The sequence below is a fragment of the Epargyreus clarus genome, unplaced genomic scaffold (assembly GCF_041222505.1).
Source record: "Epargyreus clarus isolate Ecla_fem2 unplaced genomic scaffold, WU_Ecla_fem_2.2 ptg000011l, whole genome shotgun sequence".
NCBI classification, from domain to species: domain Eukaryota; kingdom Metazoa; phylum Arthropoda; class Insecta; order Lepidoptera; family Hesperiidae; genus Epargyreus; species Epargyreus clarus.
Window position 1 is genome coordinate 5,860,790 of NW_027332219.1, and position 27,168 is coordinate 5,887,957.

Consider the following 27,168-nt stretch of genomic DNA (forward strand, 5'->3'; position numbering starts at 1 on the left):
ATTAATTTGAAATATGCATAAAGCATATAGCTGTTTGATAGTCTAATCATTTTTTGACAATTAAAAATACTTAGAAAAATAAAAAAGAGCTACTGACACAAAAACAAAAATTAATAACGTGTTATTGATTTAATTAAAATCTTAAGTTTCGTCTGTACCAATTAAAATTTCTTATCACAAAAGATTGATGGCAGCTGCACTGCCATTTAAAAATGTCAGATTTGTCAGCGGGGAAGTAAGCACATTGTGTTCATAATTTTAATTACGGCGTTTTTAAGTGTAAATCGTGTAAATAATTACTGAATTGAAGTCTAAATGCGTGCACTGTTAACCATGGAGCTGTTTATTTGATTGTGAAGTTAATTTCTATGGAATACGCCTACAATTTCGAAAGGACAGTATACAGAAGTGAGTAAACTGCTTTTAATTATGTATTATGTATTGGTTAGTACTTTCGGTCACATGCTCTCGTAATGCGTGCATTGTTGTTGAGATATCGACATTATTTTAGTTAGTGTTCAGTCGTATTATTTGCATACAATCGAGTTTTAAGTCATGCCTGATGATAGATTAGATTAACTTTATTTAGTGAGTTCCCCATGAATTATATGGGAGTAGTTAGTTGACGAACGTAGTTTATAGTTAGTTGTTTTAACTCAACTTTTCTTTATCTCAAATAGTATCAGTGATGGAGGAAACTCAGCTAATTGACAGTGATAATGAGGTATTAAGATTATCAGACTAATTAAGTTTGTTTGTGAGCACTGGACTTACAATGTTAGTGTATTATATATACGATATATATGTATAATTATATATAAAAAGGGCTATTAGGTACACTGAAGCTTTATATTTGTTTTTAATCAGATATGCATACGATAAAAACATTGCATTCTGATAAATTGACAGCCCACAGTTAAGAAGTATGTGTAGAAATGAAGAGATGTGATGCCTGCCGTAACCGCTCTGATCGGGGGGTTCGAGAGGCCCGGCCGGGGGATGATCGGGACCCCCTGATAAACTCCCCCACTATCTTGCAGGAGGAGCCCTACGATAATCGGACATTAGTAAGATGAGCAATTTTTTTAAGTAGTTAGCACAGTTTCTGTTGTGTGCACTTAATACTTTGTGCACTTACACTTTTCGGTTCTGTGCATTTTTGATTTTCAAAATTCTTTTTTTTTTTTTACATTTTTGTCTTATGTATCATAGTATGTGTAACATTAGTTGAGTAGTGTAACAAGGTGGGTATAACGGACCTTTGAGTAACGAGGGTATCACTATCACGAAAGCAAACAGAACATAATCTCTTGTAAAATGTAAACAACGTTAGAGTGGTCAGGTTATTAACGTTTGATAAAAAACCTTTTTTGAAGATTAAACGGATTTGTGACCAGATAATACTATATAGTGTGTAATTGACACCAGCCAATTCGTACCCACGCTTATATCTTATCATTATATTGCTATGAGCAAGACAACGGGGCTCTCGTTACGTTGGTTTCCCGGACAATTAAGTTCTTTTGTTTTGCAACACATTAAAATGATCTTTCAATCGCTTATAGACTGTCACTAGTTTAAGAAATGTAGTGTCGTTAGTTCGTTGTGTGCATTTCGTTAATCATGTTTTGATATAAAAGTGAATTTGTGTGGTAGTTACGTTTGTTGGTGTGTTAAATATAATGAAAAGGAAAATTTATATCACACAACCTGCTAAGAAGGTAATTGTAAAATATTTATTTTTATTGTGTAAGTCTATTTTCAGGGTTGTTTTAAACATTTTTTTTTAACTGAAACTTGTTGCCATTATTTCTTACTGAGAATCTATGTAATAATTGGTTTCTATTATGACAAAATGTAAAAATAAGACTTAACCCCTCCACTCTATTAAAAGGTGATTTTACATGTAATGTATTGCATTAAATATATATATATATCTGTGTATATGCCTTTTTAAAAAACAGTTAGAAGGAGTTCTTGGCTCAAACATTAGAGCCTATCTATTTATACAAGTTTCAACACATCTTTTCATCACTTTATGCATTTAATCATAGTAAAACCTCTATATAGCTGACACTTCTAAACAATCAATTATTTACTATCGTAGCGTATTAAGAGTATCATATGAACAAGTAAACAAACACATTATTTTTAATATAGCTATCAACCCATCATTAAGATACCTGTCTCGACAGAAATGGAACCCAAGACCCTGATAACACACAAGCATTATAAAGGTCAAACAGAAACATCAAGCAATTGACCAAATAACCTTAATTAACTATTAAAGTTAATTATTGGCACAATTTCCGCATGATTGGCGTAGTAACTATACACGTGGGTCAGGGCCAAGGTACTACCGGACGTAGTAGAAACATATGACATTTCACATGTTATGTAGTGAATAATGTAGGAGTTGTGATGACATGATGGCAAATAATTGTTAGGGTTCTGTATCCAAAGGGTAAAAACGGCACCCTGTTACGAAAACTTTTTTTTTATAATAGAGAAGTAGCAGACGAGCATGCAGTCTACCTGATGGTAAGTGGCTACTGTCGCCCATGGACATTTGTAATCAACCCCAGATAGGATTACATGTTCCTACCTGAGATCGACCACAGATGCGCCGCTACCCCTGAGGACTAAGCTGGAACGCCTCGAAAAAGTCTGTCCCATTACCACCCTCAAACTTCGCCCTCTGTCAATCTGTCACCTTTATATTTGCTTTATCTGTTGAACCATAAGATAGACACGTAAAATTTGAAGCTTTAACAACAAATATGTACTATAACTAATAATTGTTAGGGTTCCGTATCTAAACGGTAAAAACGGCACCCTATTACGAAACCTTCGCCCTCTGTCCATCTGTCACAGGGCTTCATCTGTTGAACCATAAGATAAACACTTAAAATTTGAAGCTTTAACAACAAATATGTAGTAAAACAAAGTTAAAAATAAATCGCGGTCCCCATACAAGAAATCTGTTTATTTACAGTAATATGTAATACTTCTATAGTTGCTATGATAATTTATTTATTTTATTGATCTAATTAGAACGGCCGAGGCCACTTACACTAACTAGACAGATCTAACATACAGACAAATCACAGAACACAAGCATACAGACATGATCAGCTTCCAGTCATCAGCAAGCACATCACAGTTCGGATAATGATCCATGAGCGCGTTCAATGTCGCGTTCAATAACAAATACTGAAAGTAAAAAATAAATTAAAACGGTACGGAACCCGTGTGCGACTTCGTCTTGCACTTGACCGATTTTTTAATATCACCTTCATAACATAAAAATATTCAGTCCCATACAAATAAAATCTACATAAGGTCTTTTACATTGACTATCTAAGTGTAGAAATAATATAAAGATTTTGCAGTAGTTGTATTGTTACGTCATAATTATATAGGAGACATTATCTCACGATATTTATTTCAATTTAATTTAACGGTGATTATTTTTTTATATAACTAGTTCTGTCAACTTTTTATAATGATCACGTATTTGCTAAAAGGTAACTTCCCGCAAGATTGAAGGGGTAAGTAAGGGTATTTAAGGTCTTTTATCACGCCTTCTAATGCCCAATTACTATTTACCTACATAATTTCGAAATTTGACATGTTAAGCGATTAGAGTCAAATTACGAACTTGGTAAAAATTGGTTAAGATTGATACTGATCAATCAATTATTAACAAATAATGGGCTTAGAAGCACGAAGTATCCTACGGCTTCCGAATTCTTCCGTAATTCGTGAAAAAGTTGATCCTTGAAGTGCCTAGGTTATTTACCAATTTTGGTTCAAAACACGCAGGTCATTTGCAATTATTTTAATTAGATCCGTTTGTGTTAGTTCAGAATTTGCTTAACGCGAACCTTAAAAAACTTTCATTGCAGGATTTAGATTACCTGTGGCGCCATCTCTTATGGATGTACAAAGTTAAATGTTAAACTTTTCATCCAAAATATTCCCCTTCGATTCAATTAATTTGATCGGAAATTAATTCTACAATACCTATTTCCTAATTATATGTTCCGGTTTTGTAATAATTGCGAGGACGAATTGCATGTTTGATAAGTTCTAAGAATGCATTTATAAACAATAGGAGGAAAATAATAATAAGTAATAACTAAGTTATTGTGATCAAGTTCCCGTTTAATTAAGTTTTACGAAAAGAGTAATCTATTCTAGACTAACAATTATTAATCGGTCCTATATATGCCACAGGTCGGCCACAGATGCGCCGCTACCCCTGAGGACTAAGCTAGAACGCCTCGGAAAAGTCTGTCTCCCTTACCACACCCTTCAAAACCGACCTTCAAAACACAGCAGCGCCTAACACTGCTATTATTAGGTAGAAATAGGTGTGGCGGTGGTGCCGCCGGAGTCGAACCACAAAGGGTTCTACCACTTTATAATTATTCGGGGAATATGAATATGCACTTTACATAAACATTATTATGACGTCATATTTTTTTAAGAACCCCTGTAGGAGAATATATATTTTATTTTGATATAAAATAAAGGTAACCAACGAGCATACAGTCCATCTGATTCTAAATGGCCACTGTCGTCCGTAGACATCTGTATTAACTCCAAAATAGAGTCGGGTCTTCTCAAAATAGCAATAGTCGATATGCTACGCTATGCGATCTCTCTCTTACTTACTAACTATACTTTCAGCAGCGCTTAACACAGTTGTTATAAGGCAAAATAGGCATGACGGTGATGCCTTCCTAGTCGAACCACGGAAGAATCTACCACCTTAAATATTATATTTCTATTTCTATATCTTTGCGAATATTTTCAATGCAAGGCTAAAAATTTCATCATCATCATCTTCACCAATCCATTCCTGGCCCACTGCTGGACACTGGTCTCCTTTTAAAATGAGATGGATTAGGCTATAGTCCACCGCGCTGGCCAAGTATTGGTAGACTTCACATACCTTTGAAAACTTTTTTAAGAGCTCAAAATTTACAGGTTTATGTGTAAGGTAACTTTTTTATAATAAATCCATGTCCTTTACAAGAACAACTTAAGCACTGTATTAGTAGTTTCTCCAAGGACAGATTTACAAGTCAGATTTTGAATGCTAAGTAGCTTGAGGTCGCAACAAAACGAATGCTGACACCTGTGGCCTTCGAGGATAGGGGTGACACACGCTTGGTTTTAAAGTAGTCATGTGTCTTTGTGTCAAATATTAATGAAAGTAATTTAAAGGCGCCTTGTTTGACTATGCTGGCACTCTTTCTTAAGTGTTTTTGTTTTTAAAAATAGATATAGGAAAGAGAGGAGCGCTTTTGCAAGAGGCTCTTCAAGAGGGGTGCAAAAAAAGCCCTCCTTCAAAACTGGTGATGCTTTGGCGACTCCTCTAGCAAATGTCCGTAGTTGACGGTGACTGCTTTCCACCAGGTAGCCCGTCTGCCTTATCGTTAGGTATACCTTTGAAAAAAAAAGAGAGACATGTTCTTTTCCGGTGTGGAATGCGACATTCTAATTTAGTCCTCACATAGTATGTTTCCCTGATCTAGGTAGAACTATATATTTGGATTTATTATGACTTATAATCGTGCTGATTGCACGTTTACTACTTTTACTTCATTTGTTATTAATTTAAAAAAAAATGCAAATGTCCAGTTTATAAAATACGTTAAATTTTGTAAAAAGTATCTGGCTCAGAGGATCAAACGTCTGATTAAGAATAATGCAAAATCCAGGTATACTTTTCTTGAACGTGGCAGCCCTATTCGTAGTAAGCACTAAACTGTTTTGAGGTCGATGAAATGCTTGCAAGAATGTTATGGTGTTGTTAACGGAATTTCAAGGTAGTTCCTCGTCAAACTAGGTTTTTATGTTAGGCATTTTAACAAATGTCTACCGGTAGAGCGAAACACACTGAGTCGTTTTTAAGCCCCTTCTGTGTGTATATTAAGAATAGCATTTGACGGTGGTAGAACCCTTTGTGGTGGCACCACCGCCACACCTATTTCTGCCTCATAACAGCAGTGTTGAACGCTGCTGTGTTCTGGTTTGAAGGGCGTGGTAAGCGAGACATACTTTTCCGAGGCGTTCCAGCTTAGTCCTCAAGGGTAGCGGCGCATCTGTGGCCGACCTCAGGAAGGAATATCTAATCTTATCTGGGGTGGATTACAGATGTCCATGGGTGGCAGTAGCCACTTACCATGAGGTGGACAAACGCTACTATTCTTATGATACATTACTTTTAAACGCGGGTTAAACCACGAGGCACAACTAGTACATTAATGTGCACTAAGCCCGACTACGCCTTATCGTATTAGCGGTGCTAGTCTTAGCTTAACGTTACAAAACGTCTTGGACTGAGTTTCTCAAAGTGGGGCACTCGTACCCCCTGTGTTCCCGGGGTTACACGCCTGTTAATCCCAGGAGGGCGATTTAGGTAAACAAGTCAAAGCAAATTTACTTGTAATATCGGCCCAATTTTCATCAATTAAAAAAACCTTTAAAACACACATTTCTTAGGCTGTTTATAACTATATTGCTTTTTAATGACACTTTATTCTGTTTTATCTATAGCTCATTTATAACAGACTTCAAAAAAATGAGGTTATGTATTCGACCGAAATGTATGTCCGCGATATTTGCAAAGTTAATTAGAGGTACGTTGAATTAAAGTTTGAGAAACTCTGATCTACAAAAAACGGCTAAAGAGGATTACTGTAGGACTCATTTAAAATCAAGGTTTCATAACTTTGTAATTATAAGGTTACCAACCCAGTATTAGTAGGTACATATACAATTATAGTATTAAAACTTTATTAATTAATTCTTAATACCGTGGGAAGTTGGATTGACTAATTAACCGTTTATGCTTAATATAAATGTAAAAAGTTCAAGTGAAAAAGCGAAAAGTAGCATTTCTGCGAAGACCCTTAGAACTCTAGCATGTCTCTTTTCGTTACAATATAAAAATCGCAACCGCTTAAGAATATTATCTACGTTAGGTACGATGATTTAGACCAGCGTTTCCCAGCCTTTTTTAGTCCACGGACCCTTAGGAAATAAAGCACAGTTTTCACGGACCCCTTAATAAAATAAAGAGCAAAAAAATTTATTAGGTATTTATATAAGTTATTACAGGTACAAAAAAAAAGTGTGTGTGTGTCAGCTACGACGCACGATTGGAGTTTACTCCTTACGAACGATAATTATGATATATATCGAATAGAAAAAAAGGGTACCTAAATGAACGCATCTGCTAAAATGATAAGAGAAACAAACATATATCTGTAATTATTCGGATTATTTATATTACTTCAATAATGCGTATTACATAAAGTATGTTACAAAATAATATAAATAATAATAATAATAATAATTGTGTTCAATTTATACAAATCCAATTTTAGGATGATTGATTTCTTTCACTTTGAATTATAATATCATTCTTAAATACTGTAATTATCGTAATACGCAGGCGCGCAACACACACGTACAAACATACGCACACATTCAACTCACAGACTGGAGGTAGTGAACTATACAGTGAGACTACGAAGTATCGCGCAAAGAGGAGACCCCGAGAATGAGATACGCTGTGTAATGTATTCCATCTCATTCTTTTACACTTTCAATCCTACAGAAATATGTTTGTCTCTTTCTACGTTACGCCTCAACTTTTCGTGTTACACTTGATTTTACTCCTCATAAAATTTCCGTACCGGGCCTTATAACTCAAATCGTTTCTTAAGGAGTATACTCCAAAAACAAATACAGAAGATAATTATAAATGTTTATTTTTTGCAACTAAATCAGAGATATTCGGGTTGATGTTCCAACTAAGCTGTAATTTCAAATCAGATTCTACTTGTAATCTGTTTCTGTATTTGTTTTTTGTATAAATAAGAGTAGAGAATGCCTTTTCACATAGGTATGTAGTTGAAAAAAGCAGTAAAGCGGCCCTTTTGCATTTAATGAGCGATTTATATACGGTCCTGAGATGACACCGCGGACCCCCATACATATACTCGCGTACCCCCAGGGGTCCGCGGACCACAGGTTGGGAAACGCGATTAAGACGTATCTAACGACACCCGATAAGTTCAAGTTCTGTCAAGCTTGGGCTGCAGGGCGTGACAAAGAATATGCAATATATTTATATAGGTATGGTCCGCGTAAAACTACTAGTCCGTTCTGAATATAGAAATGAATTGCGTCGCCATAGAAAATTGTATGACTAGGTACACCTGCTCGCAACAACTTCAGAGGGGACTAGCAGTTTGGCGCGAACTATACTCGTACTTGTGCTTGGCAAACATTACCCTCCGCTATTGGTAAAAACATCTGTCGTGACAGTCAGTTACAAAAACATTGTGCAAAAAGTCGTTAAAACACGCGTTTTCGATATCCCGAACGCAGTGGGTCACCAAATCGTGAAGTATAGATGCAAATGATGTAATTGCTAAAATTTGACTCATAACATGCCTGCTGGAGCCTGAACGCTTGTTAGTAATAAATAATTATAAATCTTAATCAATTTTTGCCTACCAAAGTTTCACAAATTGCGAACTTTTAAACTTGATTTGTACCAATGAGCGTTTTAAACCGGCGCGATTAAAATAGAAATGCCACCATTTTTAATGTTTCGATTAAAATTATACAGGTAATATGTTGCCGTGAACTACAAAGTTTTAACGAGAGTACGTTAACAATGACCTTATTAATCGGTTCTGTAATACAATGTGCATAGCGTTGAACAAGTACCATACTAATTGCAACATATGGAGTTACGTAGGTACGCCTTTGAAAAGCAGTGCTCTAGTTAATATTTATTTATTTATTTATATTGGTAGTTGATTAATAGCTGGCTATTATTATTTTATTTTTAAAATGGTTGTAATAATCGCTTTCTACGCTCACTACCGCACACTAGGATTCCGTGTCATGAATGCCATGTACACACACATAAACGAATACATAAACACCCAGACCCAGAGTAGATGTCTAAACTTTAAAGTTATTATTTAGGTATCTGTCTGACCGGGAATTGAACCCGGAACAATCTGTGTATCAGACCGGTATAGTGACAGCTTGGCCAGCCGCTCTTCACTGTATTATCGTTATTAGGTTAACCGAAAAGTAATCATTTTGTAACACTTTTTGCTACTGTTAGAAAATAACGGAAATAATTCAATTTAAAATTATTTTGTTCATCGTCATTTAAATTTCTTTAAATAAAAGGGTTTTAGCTCGTTTTGATTCGTTTTAGTACTTTTCAGTTTTCCTAATATTTTAATATTATAAGTATTTTCTAAATAACTAACTTTCTGCAGTCTTAGCTCCACAAACAAGACACCCAGTCCCGGACCAAAAATCAAAATTTATAAATTAGAAACTTACCGGGATCGAACCAGAACCAAAAGAAAAGAAATCTGAATCAGGTTCGATGCGATCTAGATGTAAGGTGGATATGATGACCAATGTGCTACCGGAGTTGCAATGAGAATAAGTATTCGTAGGTTCAAAACCCCTTAGTTTTAATTAGTAACGAAAGTTCAAAGTACTTGAGTTCTCAAGAGGTTGGCACGGAACAGACAGATGAAAATATAACGCCGTTTTCATACAAGTGTGTCAGAATATTATTAGTTAAAAATGTATGTGTAGGCTTCTAGCATCAATATATCTCATCCAATAAATCTAGGACTAAGATATTACATTACAACCCTCCTGCGAAATTATTCGGGAGATCACCAATCGATGACTGGGGCAAAATTTTGTTGATCAAGCCATTTTTGTCCTACTACTGGGCACGGGTCTCCTCTCAAAAGGAGAAGAGTTAACCCAGAGTCCACCATGTTACAAAATGCTCATCATCAACCCATCTGTCATACTACAGAGTGCGGTTCTTCTTTTACAGTGAGAAGAGAAATTCATCTAATTCTGAACTCATTTCCGTGGTATTGCTGGGCGTGGATCTTTTCTCACAGTGATAAGGTTGTAGGCCAATATTATATGAGTTGAAATTAGGAGTACTTAGTTGAATTTAAATTAAAGATGTTGAATTTTGATCACATTTATTTAGCCACCCAAGACACAGGTATTTGTTTCGGGGGGCGGGGAGCAGACTAGTAACACAGCGTTCCCACGAACCAAGCGAATACGATCGCCATTGCTTGCCATGCACATTGCACTTGATTCGTAGAATCTTTTGTGTCCCTACAAGGTCTAAAGGCATACCTACTACAGATTGCTATGACATGTTTTTGATTATCAACCCAAGTCTGTCCAATGGCACATTGATCTCTCAAAGGTCTCTCAAAAGTCTGAAAAATATTTTGAAATTGCATACATAAAATATATGAATACGTAGAGATCTTCGTTTACGGATGTAAGCGAGTTGTCATTATCGTAGTTTGCTATTATTAGCTTACAAACAGACAAAACTTATCTGGAAATTTGTATGTAGACTTTTTTTTTTTTTTTTTTAATATAAGAGTAGCAGACGAGCATGCAGTCCACCTAAGGTAAGTGGCTACTGCCGCCCATGGACATCTGTAATGAACCCAGATAGGATCAGATATTCCTTCCTGAGGTCGGCCACAGATGCGCCGCTACCCCTGAGGACTAAGCTGGAACGCCTCGGAAAAGTCTGTCTCCCTTACCACACCCTTCAAACCGGAACACAGCAGCGCTTAACACTGCTGTTATTAGGTAGAAATAGGTGTGGCGGTGGTGCCGCCGGAGTCGAACCACAAAGGGTTCTACCACCTTCAAATTACTAATTTACCAGTAGCTAATGATATACGCATTCTGTCGCATTATTTTACTATTTTGGTAAATTGTTAATCATTTTCACATTTTTTTCTTAAACCTAACGATAAGGCTATCTGATGTAAAGTAGTAAAAAACGTATGTACATTTGCAACATCAGAGGAGTCGCAATGCATCGCCGGCTTTGAAGGTCTATTTGCATTAAGCTAGCGCTCAATCTTTGGAAGTTCTATGTTAGTTTATGCTGTTGATTATGGAAAGATTGTTAAGAAATAATTCATATAGAAATTTATGAAGTGGTATCTTTGAATTACCACACATTTAGCCTTACGAGGGTCATAACAATGTGATTTGCATACTACGGACGTTGTAACGGATGGGACGGGGTAAGTTGTATATTTAGCAGAGGCAACTGTACCTATTTATTCCTTCGTATTACATCTATGAAACTAATATGAAATATGCTTGTCTAAAATATATTTTTTATAATATAGGAGTAACAGACGAGCATGCAGTTCATATGATATTAAGTGGGTACTGCCGCTTATTGACATATATAATCAACCTCAGATAGGATGAGATATTCCTACCTGAGGTCGGCCACAGAAGCGCCGCTATCCCTGAGGACTAAGCTGGAATGCCTCGGAAAAAAATGTCTCCCTTAACACACTATCCGAACCATAACACAGCAGCGCTTAACACTGTTATTAGGCTGAAATAGGCGTGGCGGTAGTGCCGTCGGAGTTGAACCACAGAGGGTTCTATCGCCTTCAAAATGAATCCGCCAATGTCTCTTTACTGTTTACTTGCTTCCTCCAAAGACATAAATAATGGTGTGATTCAAGGTAACTACGATTACTTACATATCGATCATCCGATCAATATTTCTTTAACCTTATCCACACGTGAATGGGCAACGCGATTATAGGATTATATTTCAATTCCTCATACCTAGACTACCGGCACCGATATGAGAACTCAATAACAACATACATATGTGTTCAAACCGCAAATATTTATATCAATACTACGAGTATTTGTGTCGATATCGGCTCCGTTTAGCTATATTCCTAAAGATTTATATAAATACTAGTGGTGCCCGCGGCTTCGCCCGCATTTTAAAGAAATAATATGACATACATAAAACGGAAAATTTGTACCTCCATTGGAATGACAGTGGTGCCATCTGTCGAAAATTGGTCTTACCAACTCCCAAACCCTCGTGGGCTCTTGGACGACAACTTTGCTAAAGATCGTCAATTGATCAAATGCATAGTTTCCGATTCTATAACTACTTACGAATTAAAAATTAATTAAAAGACCTTTTCCCACGGACTAAATTGTGAATCTAAACCATTCTCAAGTCCCCTTGAACACACACAACAAATTTCATCAAAATCAGTCCAGTCGTTTAGGAGGAGTTCAGTGACACACACACGCACATAAGAAATAAATATATCTTTATATATCTTTATATATATATATTTCTTATGTGCGTGTGTGTGTCACTGATCTCTTTATAATTGTATATACCTTCTTTTCACGTACACTTGCCGTTTCATAGGTTTTTCTACTTTTGAGTGACGTTGTTTTTTGGGTTCTTTGCTGACGCATGTCAAAATTACATTACTGTGATTGACAACTGCTGATTGCGTCACGGGTATCCCACTTAATGAAGTGATTGATAATTGTTATCAGTAGATAATATTTTATACTGTAAATTTCATAATCGAGAGTTTTTGCTTTCAAAAGAACTACCTGGACAAACTGGGGTTCACGGCCTAATTAATCTTTACACACCCTTAAATGTAATGACTTACTTCACATGAGGATATAACGTCATCATCTATTATTATGTTACATATTGTTGTTACAACCATTAAAAATCATCTAACATTTACAAAATCCCTTAAAGACTTTTCCTGACACGCGGGTTTGTGTCGACATGCGTTTCTGGTCCACATGCGTGCTACTCGCACCTTATCGTTTATATATATTTTTCTGTCATGTACAACACTTGCAAGACTCAAAGAGAGGACAACGGATTTATTCACGCATACGGGAGGGACACGCACACGAACGTAAACACGCGTGACAAGAAAAGGCGACGGATCTTTTTAAGTTCGTCTTTAAACGTAGCCTATCTTTCCCTACCTAATTAGGTATGTATTGTATGTATTGCCCTACTCCAGAAATACATAATTATGAAGAAAATTGTTCATTTGAACAAAATCCGAACATATGCTAATATTACTATCAGGCATTCCAAAATATAACTCCTTACACAAAATTCAAAGGATCGGGTTTAATTATGGTGTACCGTGTAATTATGGTGTTTGACGACCCGCGCGGCGGAGCGGTCGCCATGCCGGTCTGTCGCGCAGAGGGTCCCGGGTTCGATCCCCGGCCAGACAGATTTCTAAAGGATGAATTTAGATTTCTGTTTCTAGGTTTGGGTGTTTGTGTATTTGTCTCTGTGTGTGTCCATAGCACCCACGATACAGGGAATCCTAGTGTGGGGCTGTGAGTGTAGAAAGCGTTTTTTTTTAAATAAAAAAAAAAAGTAATTTAGTTATATGACATGAGAATATATATTTTCGACCATTAATCAACCAACTCTACGAAGTACGAACTGAACACTTACATAAAAAAATAATAGGATACACCTTTACACACGCTATATGTATATTTTTTAAATCCGTCATGTCACATTCACAATGTAAATATTTTATGTGTGTGTTCTCTCGGAGTTTCTCCTGAGCGCACTTCCGGTCACAGATTTTTAATATTTTTGGCCCCAATTTTGAACTTTCTGTAATAGTTTCAGAAAATCTCTCTAATCTTAGTAGGTATGTACACGTAACGTAATGATTACTTCACTTAGGTGGACTACGTATTAATCTTGAGGGCGATGAGTGTCTACAGAGACAGGCGATTAAAGTAAAAAATATTTTGTAAAGTTTTTGATTTCATATAGTTCGACTAACGTTCGTTAATAATAATCTATCCAATGATTTGCCTACCAAACGACGTTAGACAAGTTCTGCATATTAGAGATAGTCAATTTTATATCTTTTGCAGGCAAAAGATTGATTAATAATAATGAAACTAAGTTTATAAGCTAAGAAATTGCCATTTGATTAGCACTAATAATTTATTCACACATATATTTGTAGACATTATCCCATAACAACATTGCAATATACCTAACAATATATATTGTATTGTAACGCATTAATTTGTCGTGCGACAGTCGTGCGGCATCTGCACGATGTTCCCGTCGTGCATGTCGCTGTTGCCGCGCCGCAGCGAGCCGCGCGCGCCGCGGCCGGGCCAGGCGCCCGTCGTGCTCAACGTGTACGACATGTACTGGACCAACTGGTGAGTGAACTTCTAATAAGGTCTGAATGCAATTGTGACATACGACGTGCCAAAGGATACAAAAATGGCAGCTTTAATCGCGTTACCCTTTATGATAAAGCTAAACTCATAGATATAAGCCTAGCGAAAAAAATCTAACTCTATGGCTAAACTACAGTTAAGCTCAACGTAAACGACATCTGTGCGTCGACGCGCGCACCGTGTGAACACTATGATTATTAGTATGTAAAACGACGCACCCACAGCGCAACGTCGACGCAACGCTGACGCAACGCGCCGTGTGGACCGGCTCTAAGCATTTAATTAACACAGCCGTGAATCGCAACATAAAAAAGTCGTTAAGAACAACGCTGCAACAAACAAAGCCCAGGTAAACGACATGCTCATCCTGCGCGTGATACGATTAACGTGCATTAATACACAATACTTGATAAATCGGTTAAAGCTTAGTAAGTTTTTGTTGTATGCGGCTACGACGTGCGACTGCAGCATTATTAACGCGACCGTAATGCGCGACATAAGACCGCTTTGTTTTCAATTTGTCGTGCGGCATCTGCACGATGTTCCCGTCGTGCATGTCGCTGTTGCCGCGCCGCGGCCGGGCCAGGCGCCCGTCGTGCTCAACGTGTACGACATGTACTGGACCAACTGGTGAGTGAGCTTAGAAACATTACTAGAGTAAGGTTTAATTAATGAAATTGTGACATGCGACTCGCCAAAGGATACAAAAATGGCAGCTTTAATCGTTAAGCTTTACTACAAAGTTAACTACAGTTGAGCTCAAGGTAAACGAGATGCATTGAATTATCTGGTGAGTAAGCATTAATTAACACAGTCGTGAGTCGCAACATGAAAGAAACGATATGTCTGCTTTGGACGTTAGGAACAACGCTGCAACAAAGACCAGGTAAACGACATGCTTATCGTGCGCGTCATACGATTAACGTGCATTAATACACAATACTTGATTAGTTCGTTAATGCTTAGTAAGATATTATTGTACGCGGCTACGACGTGCTACTGAAACATCTTTAACACGACCGTAATGCACGACATAAATCCGCTTTATTTTCAATTTGTCGTGCGGCATCTGCACGATGTTCCCGTCGTGCATGTCGCTGTTGCCACGCCGCGGCCGGGCCAAGCGCCCGTCGTGCTCAACGCGTACGACATGTATTGGACCAACTGGTAAGTGAGCTTCTAGTTACCACGATCACCACCTGCAAGTAATGTTTAGGAACACCGAGGAACCTGCGGTTTGTATTCAATGAGCGGATCTATGAACAACTGAAGCGGCCTTCGCCGTGGAACATCTGACTGAGAGCTTTTGTTATACTCGACCTCTACATAATACTGGGACATGCCCGCGATCGCATCGTGCGATTTGAGACTAAGGGCGCTTTTCCTGTTACGCGTGTTACGCACGCCCTAAACACGTCCTCCCTTTTCACGCTAGATACTTCTCGTGAGTCGTGTGTGCATTGAATGATAAGATGCAAGTAGTACGGGCGAAACACGCATTGGCGCGTAAACAGACACATTAATTAACTTGCTGCAATATCCTCGGTGACTGTGTGCGTATGAAACGATAAGATGCAAACGGCACGCATGTGGTGGGGATGGGCGTGCGGTCGTAAACACGCGTGACAGGAAAAGCATCTAGTCTCGGATAGCTTGTTTCATGTTTCAGTGTTGATGGTATTTGCGGCACGCGAACACAACCCGCGACATGCAACTGTTGGTCAATTTTAGGATAGTCGCGTACGTGGCGTTTATAAAGAGTTTCTTGTCATAATATATGGCCCGAGTATAATCAGATCCTACCTACAATCTATCTATTTTAGTGTAACATCCAGTAGAACGATGCCAGTATACGTCATATCAAACGAGTCAGCAAAAACGTCTTTAACGCGACATTCCCTTTCAGGTCTTTGAGCTCGTATTGTATCACGTACTGGTTCCTTAAACCCGTTGTACGTTGAAAGGCCCTTACGAACAATACCTTTTGTGAGGTAACGCGATACCGGCGCTAAGTGGCCGCCGCCAACGCTAATGGCAATTGTGGGCAGTGTTACATGTTTCTGTAGGGATTGTAAAACATAACACACGTTTTTATGCTAGGGGTTAAAAATAGGAGTTGCATTTTTCTTGTCGTGAAATAGGAAACAAGCATGCCATCCGCTCATGGTAAATGGCTACTGTCCATTGACATCTGTAATCAACCCTCGAGAAGATTAGGTTCATACTAGAGATTGGTTACAAATGCGTTAATACGCAAACTAAGTTGGAACGCCCTGGATAAGTATGTCATAAACCGAAACAACAGCGCTTAACACTGCTGTTATTAGGCATAAATAGATGTGACGAATATGAAAAGTTTCGTCGTCAACACATTAATATCCCACTGCTGGACACGGGTCTCCTCTCAGAATAAGAAGGATTAGTCCACTGCGCCGACCAAATGTGTATTTGTAGAATTCGCGTGCCCTTGAAAATATTTCCCATTTAAAGAATTTAGATTTTCCAATAATTGACTACCGACAAAAGTTATTTTGTTACCTTTCTTTCGAACCAGAAAATCCTGATTCACTGCCCTTAAGACCACCAGTGGTTTCGAACCTACCGATTTTTCGGTATTTCTATCGATATTTGCCCTGTCCTATGCCGTGTCGAAATGTATTGATTTTTCCACTATTTCAGATAATCTAAATTATTCTGATTTTTTTACCGATTTTTGATATAGAGTGGCGAGTTTTAAGAAATTGTGAACAAATTAAAACATCTCCGGGAAGAAGTCAGTTTACTAAATAGATAAATAGTCCACAATCATCGAAAAGCTCATCAGGTCGAAACATTAAACAATCTATCAATTATAGGTATGTCTAGAATAAAAAGATCACCAAAATTGAATGTTACTTTTTTGTCATATCGGTATCGGTGAGTTTGGGTACGAATATACCGATTTAGACGACGTTGGAGACCACTGCTTAAGACTAAAAGCTGAATACGCCCATATCTTTACTAATATGAAATCAATAACCCAAAATAGAGACCATTGACCGCTAGAAAGACACGTGTCTGAATAATACATTGGTATCATTAACAAATCCTTGTAGACAACAGTTCAATATCGGAGTCAATGCCAATACGAATCGATATCACACCGATAAGTCGTCGCGACGATAATACGAGCCTTGATAATAATTGCGATGGATAATGATTAACTATTGTGGAAATCTCTGGGTTCGTGATTTTGCTTTTGTTTAGGTTTCATATGTCTGGGTTTTTAAAGAGTTTGAAATATCTTCTTGATCTAGAGTGAGGATCCATCATTTTTAAATAATACTGAAACGGCAAGCATGCAGTTCATGCGATGGTGAGAAGCTTCTGCCGCTCATGGAAATCTGTAATCAAGGTCGGGCACTGATGCGCCGAAAACTTTGACGACTAAGCTAGACTGACTCTGAAAAGTATGTTTTTCCTCATACCAGAACATAGCAGCGCTTAATACAGCTTTTGTTAGGCACAAATAGGCGGGACGGCGGTGCCGCCGGAGTCGAACCACAGGTTTTGTGGCGACTTCACACTTCACACGAGTCCACCTTGGCAAAGGGAGATCTCCCGTCGGGCTAGGTGATCATGCCCGGGGAGCATAGTGCTCCGACTGTCTCAGTTCAGAGCTTGTATATAAGCAAGATGTTTAGAAAACTTCGATAACGTGATTTAGAATACTCGTGGCGCCATCTCTTGCCAAGTAGCGGGAAGTCGCCACAGTTCTACCACCTTCATACAGAGTTTATCAAAGGTGGTAAAAGCCTTTGTGGTTCGACTATAGCGGCACCACCATCACACCTACTTCTGCCTAATAACAGCAGTGTTAGGCGCTGCTGTGTTCCGTTTTGAAGGGTGTGGTAAGGGAGACATACTTTTTCGAGGCGTTCCAACTTAGTCCTCAGGGGTATATCTGTGGCCGATCTCAGGTAGAAATATCTAATTCTATCTGGGGTTCATTACAGATATCCATGGGCGGCAGTAGCCACTTACCATCAGGTGGCCTGCATGTTTGTCTGCTATTCTTATATTATAAAAAAAGAAAAAAAAACTCGTCAAGAGATGGCGCCACGAGTCCACCTTGGCCAAGACAGATCTCCCGCCGGGCTAGGGGAGCAGCCGTGCTCCGACTATCTCGGTTCGAAGCTTGTACATAAGAAAGATGCTTAAAAAACTTCGATAGCGTGATTTAGAATATTTGTGGCGCCATCTCTTGCCAAGTAGTAGGAAGTCGCCACAGTTGTACCACCCTCATACAGAGTTTATCGAAGGCGGTAGAACCCTTTGTGGTTCGACTATAGCGGCACCACCATCACACCTACTTCTGCCTAATAACAGCAGTGCTAGACGCTGCTGTGTTCCGTTTTGAAGGGTGTGGTAAGGGAGACATAGTTTTCCGAGGCGTTCCAACTTAGTCCTCAGGGGTACATCTGTGGCCGACCTCAGGAGGAAATATCTAATCCTATCTGGGGTTGATTACAGATGTCCATGGGCGGCAGTAGCCACTTACCATCAGGTGGCCTGCATGTTTGTCTGCTACTCCTATATTATAAAAAAAAACTCGTCAAGAGAAGAGAAAGAGTCCACCTTGGCCAAGGCAGATCTCCCGCCGGGCTAGGGGAGCAGCCGTGCTCCGACTATCTCAGTTCGAAGCTTGTATATAAGAAGGATGCTTAGAAAACTTCGATAGCGTGATTTGGATCTTGTGGCGCCATCTCTTGCCAAGTAGCGGGGAGTCGCAACAGACCTACCACCCTCATACAGAGTTGCTGACCACTCCCAATATTTGTCACGCAGGTACACAGCGGGCGCGGGCGTGGGCGTGTTCCACAGCGGCGTGCAGGTGCACGGCTCGGAGTGGGCGTACGGCGGCCACCCGTACGCGTTCACCGGCGTGTTCGAGATCACGCCGCGCGACGAGCGCGAGCTCGGCGAGCAGTTCCGCTTCCGGTGAGCGTGTGCGTGCGTGTGTGTGTGTGTGCGTGTTTGTGTGTGTGTGCGTGTTTGTGTGTGCGCGTGTTTGTGTGTGTGTGCGTGTGTGTGTGAAAGTCCTTGCGTATGCGTCGGCATCCGTGCATGTGTGAGTGGATATGCGTACATGTTTCCATAAATGAATAAAAAGTTAGTGACTGAATGTGTATGTGAACGGGTCAGAGATTCGATCCGGTGCACGTGAATGTATGTGTAGTTTTAGCGTATAAGTGTTTGAATATGAGTATATGAATTACTAATGAGTGTTTGAGAATAAGCAAGTTTAGGTACTAGCGAGTATGAGCCACAAATTTGCGCTTGTGTGCTTGTTGCTTGCGAATGGATGAGTATGCGAATGGATGAGTAATTGAATGAATATGCTTGGTATCTTTAACAGTGTCGAAAATTAGCATTAATAAATTTTAACTTGTTTTACCCGTGAAATTAGTTATAATATGTATTTTTTGTGATTTTCAGACAAAGCGTACATATAGGCTATACGGACTTCAGCGAAGAGGAGGTGCGGCGGCTGGTCACAGAGTTAGGGAAACAGTTCCGAGGTGACAGGTATGTGTATACAAGTTGTCATATAATGTAGATTCAAACTAAAATATGTAAGGATGGCTCGTCCGAAGCCCCCGAATACCCTATCCTTTAGCAAAGACTTTCTGATGCAAATATACTAATCCAATCCAATATTGAACCTGACTACTATGGCAATGAAGAGAAATTTCAAGTGCACGGTCATGGCAATGAAGAAGTTTCAAGACCGACGGACAGACAGCGGAGATTAGCTATAGGGATACCTGTTTTTACCGTGTGGCGACTTCCCGCTACTCGTCAAGAGATGGCGCCACGAGTATTCTGAATCACGCTATCGAAGTTTTCTCAACATCCCGTCCATATACAATGTCCGAACTGAGTCTGTCGGAGCACGACCGCCCCGCTGGTATGATCACCTAGCGGCTAGCCCATAGTGAGATCTCCTTTTTCCAAAACCCTTTGGGTACGTGACCCTAAAAACCAAGAAATAGCAACAAACAAATATTAACTCTTCTTTATATTAAGCCTTGTGGTAAATATATGTAATATATTAATTTATTTTTATGTTTCAGGTACCATTTAATGAACAACAATTGCAACCACTTCACATCCGCCTTTTGTTTGGTAATTATGTAATAATATTTCCCATATTTATTTAGAGTTAATTCTAGCTTACGGATACAATATTTAATTTTTCAGTCGGGATAAAATTATTTATAGTTTATTCATTTTTTCAAATTAAAAATATTTAGTGTGAAAAAACTTTAAAGTATTAAACAGTTAATAAAATGAATATTTAAGCTTAGAAACAATAATTCTTAGTTGTTATGGCAATATAAGTTAATTTTTTAGTATTGATATGATAAGCAACGTAGAAAAAATATTTCAGTAACTGAATTGCAAACCAGTCGATTACAAATTTATATTTTTTTTTTAATAAATTTATTTATTGTAAACAAAAAAATGTTTCGTTAAATTGTTTCGCTCTTGGAATTATTTGATGCATTTTTCTGAATTGTTATATTATCTATTATAACCGTACAGATTATTTATTTATTCTGTTTACTGGCAATAGTATAGACCGCGCAAAACTGCTAGTACGCTCTGAATATAGAAATGAATCGCATCGCCATAGCAAATTGTATGAGACCAGCTCGCAACAACTTCAGAGTGGACTAGTAGTTTTGCGCGGACTACACTGTGTATTATAATCTCGTTATATGAAGTATTTGTATTTTTCTTTCTTCAATGTTTGTAACATTTGTGTAGGCGCTGTGTTCGCGCGACATCCCCGCCTGGGTGAACCGCCTCGCGTACGTCAGCTCCTGCGTGCCCTTCCTGCAACGTTGTCTGCCCAAGTACGTTACTATTAAATACTTATTATGAAGGTGGTAGAACCCTTTTTGGTTCGACTTCGGCGGCACCACCGCCATACCTATTTCTGGATAATAGCAGTAGTGTTAAGCGCTGTTGTGTTCTGGTTTGAAGGGTGTGGTAAGGGAGACATACTTTTCCGAGGCATTCCTACTTAGTCCTCAGGAGTAGCGGAGCATCTGTGGCCGATCTCAGGTCCATGGGCCGCATGTACATGGGTGGCTGTAGCCACTTACCATCAGGTGGACTTTTCTTTTTTTGTTAACGAAGGGGAAATCTTCGAAACGTACTTGGTGCCGTGGGAGCGACACGGGGTTATGTGAGACTCTTGCCGCACTAAAATCCCCCTGGTGGCCGTTCTTGGCGCTGCGTAGGGGATTCTGGCATTTCCAAAGGAACGCAATCGGAGTATTCTTAGCACATTGCTCCGTCGGGCTCCGCCCACTTGTGCATGACGGTCGCCACATCGTCTGGTGTGTACGACGGTATACGACCACACATGTCGCCGTCCATTCCGGCCGACGACATCCGGCCGGTTCACTGATTGGGCGGTTCGAACTCCCACATTTGCTGTCCGCAACTCCAGAAGCTCCCTTTTAGTCTTCTCTTACGACAGTCGGGAAATACCGTAGACCTATTCTAGTCTCGGAACTACAGGGACATCCATCGGGTGGACTGCATGCTCTTAAAAAAAGACTTAAAACCCACAATATTCCTGTGTCCCCAATAGAGAGTGGCTGACGCCCGCGGCGCTGCAGCAGTCGCTGGCGGGGCACTCGCGCTCCGCGTCGCCCGCCTCGCGCGCCTCGCCCGCCACGCCCACCGCGCCCGCCCTGCCGCACTAGCAGCGTGAGTAGCGTGACGTTGTAACGTGTGTCACGCAGGCAGTGGCTGACCCCCGCGCTGCAGCAGTCGCTGGCGGGGCACTCGCGCTCCGCGTCGCCCGCCTCGCGCGCCTCGCCCGCCACGCCCACCGCGCCCGCCCTGCCGCACTAGCAGCGTGAGTAGCGTGACGTTGTAACGTGTGTCACGCAGGCAGTGGCTGACCCCCGCGCTGCAGCAGTCGCTGGCGGGGCACTCGCGCTCCGCGTCGCCCGCCTCGCGCGCCTCGCCCGCCACGCCCACCGCGCCCGCCCTGCCGCACTAGCAGCGTGAGTAGCGTGACGTTGTAACGTGTGTCACGCAGGCAGTGGCTGACCCCCGCGCTGCAGCAGTCGCTGGCGGGGCACTCGCGCTCCGCGTCGCCCGCCTCGCGCGCCTCGCCCGCCACGCCCACCGCGCCCGCCCTGCCGCACTAGCAGCGTGAGTAGCGTGACGTTGTAACGTGTGTCACGCAGGCAGTGGCTGACCCCCGCGCTGCAGCAGTCGCTGGCGGGGCACTCGCGCTCCGCGTCGCCCGCCTCGCGCGCCTCGCCCGCCACGCCCACCGCGCCCGCCCTGCCGCACTAGCAGCGTGAGTAGCGTGACGTTGTAACGTGTGTCACGCAGGCAGTGGCTGACCCCCGCGCTGCAGCAGTCGCTGGCGGGGCACTCGCGCTCCGCGTCGCCCGCCTCGCGCGCCTCGCCCGCCACGCCCACCGCGCCCGCCCTGCCGCACTAGCAGCGTGAGTAGCGTGACGTTGTAACGTGTGTCACGCAGGCAGTGGCTGACCCCCGCGCTGCAGCAGTCGCTGGCGGGGCACTCGCGCTCCGCGTCGCCCGCCTCGCGCGCCTCGCCCGCCACGCCCACCGCGCCCGCCCTGCCGCACTAGCAGCGTGAGTAGCGTGACGTTGTAACGTGTGTCACGCAGGCAGTGGCTGACCCCCGCGCTGCAGCAGTCGCTGGCGGGGCACTCGCGCTCCGCGTCGCCCGCCTCGCGCGCCTCGCCCGCCACGCCCACCGCGCCCGCCCTGCCGCACTAGCAGCGTGAGTAGCGTGACGTTGTAACGTGTGTCACGCAGGCAGTGGCTGACCCCCGCGCTGCAGCAGTCGCTGGCGGGGCACTCGAGGTTGTAACGTACCATATAGCGTTATTTTTTATAACGTTATATATCACGTTACATTTTATAACGTTATTATATCACGTTAGATTTTATATCGTTATATTTAATGTTCTCACGTTATATTTTATAATTATAACGTTATTTTATATCACGTTATATTTGATGTACATAACGAATAATGGACGGTTATAAAGATATGAGAATTCATATTTGGAGAAATTACCCTGTATATCTAAATTATACATATTTTATACGTTATTTACTTTGTTTAAATTTGCGAATGTGAATAATACAGTCAGGAATATAACTGCTCTCCTAACCATAGACAAAAATATTTTATTAACTTGTTTTCTTTCTCTTTCTAACAGGGGAGGCCCTACGTGAGCGCAGAAAAGGGCGAACTGTGCGTAATAATAGGTAAATTTAATACTAGGTGACACTCCGTTTGGCGCATTGTCGAATCTAGACATAAGATTATATTTGTTATCTGTACTTCGGACAGTGGGAAGGCAGAATGGCTTTGGATACCTTTGCTTTTCAAATTTTTAAAATAAAACCTGACTTTTTATGTTTATCTGTGCGTGATTGAATATTTAAAAAGAAATTCATTTTTTACTTTTTAAAGCCATCGCCTTTTCACTGTCACCATATTGCTAAGCCATTTTACTAATAAAATTTAAAACACGAAATAAATAATTTGTTATAATTAATAACGTTTATGCACATTTTGAGTGTCGACTGAATTAATATTTAAATTAAATGTTGTGTTAAGACGAGCGATAAAAAAATAGTAAATTATATTACCGTTTTATTAGTAAAATGGCAAGGTTTTTATATATTTCATAATAAGTGATCGATGCCGAAAAATTACTTTTAGTGGCACGTTTTTTGAATTGCCCCAATATTAAGTATAATTGGTGGTCTACGATTGTTTGGTGTTCGGAGTGGTAAAATAAGTGTGGTCATCACACTCTTCATTATTGTAACACTATTATTTTTAATGAATAAATTGATTGTACCGTTCACTACGTAGTAGGAACTAAGATAACAGTTTTGGGGGGAAAGGTAGCGTAATAAAACCAATCCCGATGAGTGTCGGTTTAACACTAATTTATTTAAGTAGAATATGTAAAAATGATGACTGTGAAATTATGGGAGTGTGCATGAAATGTCTACATGTGTGCACTTACATACGAAAAATTGCCAATACGCATTATTGGCGTCACGTGTACGTGCAGTAGCTCGTACATTGATACTTTGTATGGTATGAACATAGATAAGTATAGATATCTCACCGCCTTGTAATTGAAGGAAGCCATTAAATTACTTAAACGGCTGACAAACGTGTCAGCCATTTAATGGATGTCATGGTGTAATTGAACAATGACGACATATGCAATTAAGTGGTGCAAAACCACGAAATCGAAGATAAAGTGCGGAGAAATATCGTTTCATTCGTAAATGCTCTAAAACTACATTTTTTTCATATTTTTCAAACACGAAAGGTGGATGTGGTTACATTTTCATGTTAGGAGTGAGTAATCTTTACTGATCTATGGGTATGAAATTTACTTTTAGAAGTATCAAAACTACTTTTCGAAGTAGTAAATCCTTTTTAATAATAAGGATTATTATACATTGATTCGAGTGTTGACCGCCTTGTAATAACGGAGATGGAAAATTAAAATACATGAATAAACACCAAAATAAATTTTAGCATAAGACTGAAGCGATTTTTTAAATAACGCTTTCGAATAACGAACAATCGTAGCTCCCATAGTCACCCCATAGCTAATAATTAAAATAACGTCGTTATATTTCACTAACACGCTATTTTTATTTTCAATTAACGTTATATTATAACGAATAGCGAATATATTATAACGTTACGCGTTTTCGTGAAATATAACGACTGTAGCTTTCAATAGATGAGTCGCTGTACGTGAATATAGGGTTTTGAACCCAAACCAGTGCCTTGGAGTGAAAGAGACGGTACTATATGATTAGTTATGCGTTCTCTCTTTCTCTGCATATATTGCTGCTACAGTTTTTCGAGGGAAGATTTTTACATGCCGCTTTTGATAAAAAATACATAAATAACACATAAAATATTTTATAACGTTACAACAAAATATATTGATTATTTTTCGTTATTTTTTTCTGTTAAAGGAAAATTATGATCTTAATAATTTTGAACATTAAATCGTGTTGTGGAAATAAGTCAAATTTAATTAATTAATCAAAAACAATTGTATATTTTTTTCTTTAAAAATATTTTGAATACTTTTTCGTTAAAAAATTAATATTGACCTAATATTTAATAGATAAAATTTGAAAAAAAAATGAACATTTACTATAAATGAAACATAATAATCAAATAACAACGAATAGATTTAATAATTATAATATAAATATTAAAGTAGATTTTGTTATCGGGACTAGGTTTTTTAGAGAAAATATTAAATAATTATAAATAAATTACTTTATTGGGAGGGCGATTGAAATAACGATAAATGGAAAAAATCTATATATATATTTTTCTCGTTCACAAATTATACAGAACGAGTGAGAGGTGAACAGATATGTCATCATTCTGGCTAAATATCTGTTTTTAAACCAATGTGTATTATAGGGCCCAACTGATCCTTGTAGTCCCCTCTCAAATGTATACCACCGTTTTAATTCATTACTATTATTATCCATTTCACAATTTAATCCCGTAGATATTGGTAATAACGCCATCTAGCGATATGTCTACACTTTTAAAATGAAACACCAAGGCCATATTTCGATTTATTTTGCCCTTAGTAATAATAAAAAAGGAAATTTAATTTTAACAAATTACTATGTCTTCAGATATAATATCCTATTTATTTATAATTTTACGAAGGATAACTATTTTTATGTGTTAAAATACAGTTAAAATACTTATAAATACGTAGATATAGTGGTCCGTCCGTTAACTTTCTTAGATCTTGGCATAGTTCGCGCCAAAATAAAAGAATTACATAATCTATTGTCTATGCGGCAGATACGTTCCACGTATGCACCATAATGGTCACAGTCGTATAGATGACTGCCGTCAATAAGGTGTTTACGAGTAAGTGGAATGTAGATTTTTTGTAATACCTGTATTTTTTTCTCTAAAATTTATTCTATCCTATTTTTCAGTATATTATGAAACGTTTCTATTTTATCTTACTGTTTTATCGTTATTATTCTTTCTTTATTAAAATAACAAAATAAAAACTGTGCGCGAATTATGCCCATATTTAATGGACATAGGTTCTTAATGATTAAAATATAAAATATGAACTCGTTTCTAAGTGTTTCTGTAAAGATTTAAAAGTGCCATGAGAGTAGCGGTTGAAATTGTTCGTAAGTTGTATACTGTTATTGATAATGTGTAAATTGTTAAGGATATACGAAATAATTTTGCACATCAATAAACTAGATCGATCTCTTGGCTTGGCAACATTTAATTTTAGTAATACGTCCATTTTATTTTGAGTCTGTTTTGTCGTCTTGAGTGCCATTGTTTAATTTAAAAAATGGACTGAAAAATATTACGTTCCATTAGATGGAAATGCATATGACGGCGATGTCTAATAAACGTTCCACAATTTTTTGTCATTTATCAGCGTTTGGCTTGAAATTGTAAGTGAAACCTAATAAAATTCCTTACTATTACGTCATTAAGTGCAGTTTTTTTAACCAACACGAATGTATTTTAAAATGGAATGATATATTTCTTTTTGTTTACTTCATCTAGTGGAACATGATCGTAATAAATTTAGCTCTTCGCGCGCTTTTATCTGTCAAATAAACCAAGTTTGAATTAAGAAACTAAGGAGCCTTCTATATTAAATTCCTTAGCTATTGTAAATTTAGTTTAGATTAGCTTTAATTCCAAAATTTTGAAATAGGAACACATTTTTATATTGTCATCTCCATTGTCATATCCAAAACACATTTTGTATAGCGAAGTATCTTTAAATTGCGTATTTTTGCAACAAAAGTCTGCTATGAAACTGAAGCCTATAAATTAGCAATAATTATACATTAAAATATACACTTACGCGATAGAGGCCATCCATAAAT

The 27,168-nt window shown here is 39.1% G+C and overlaps 1 protein-coding gene across 3 annotated transcripts; it reads left to right on the forward strand.

Moving 5' to 3' along the window:
- Positions 1–149: 149 nt before the first annotated feature.
- LOC140745885 (deubiquitinase DESI2) lies at positions 150–27,168 on the forward strand. Of its 3 annotated transcripts, none has more exons than XM_073077814.1 (9): positions 150–408; positions 934–1,067; positions 14,018–14,145; positions 18,994–19,146; positions 19,645–19,734; positions 20,283–20,334; positions 20,980–21,068; positions 21,815–22,990; positions 23,436–27,168. In XM_073077814.1, the coding sequence occupies exons 1-8, from the start codon at positions 369–371 to the stop codon at positions 21,927–21,929; spliced, it is 801 nt and encodes a 266-aa protein (XP_072933915.1). In that variant the 5' UTR covers positions 150–368; the 3' UTR covers positions 21,930–22,990; positions 23,436–27,168. The 3 variants fall into 3 exon arrangements, with proteins under 3 accessions (XP_072933915.1, XP_072933918.1, XP_072933919.1); XM_073077817.1 differs by having other exon boundaries at positions 152–408; positions 910–1,067; XM_073077818.1 differs by lacking the exon at positions 934–1,067 and having other exon boundaries at positions 157–408.

What these genes read in the sequence shown, in the direction of transcription:
- LOC140745885 (XM_073077814.1), top strand. Translation starts at nt 369, where the DNA reads ATGGAATACGCCTACAATTTCGAAAGGACAGTATACAGAA. An exon ending in CGAAAGGACAGTATACAGAA is followed by an intron (nt 409 to 933) that starts GTGAGTAAACTG and finishes AAGTATGTGTAG; the next exon opens with AAATGAAGAGATGTGATGCC. An exon ending in CTGCAACGTTGTCTGCCCAA is followed by an intron (nt 21,069 to 21,814) that starts GTACGTTACTAT and finishes TGTCCCCAATAG; the next exon opens with AGAGTGGCTGACGCCCGCGG.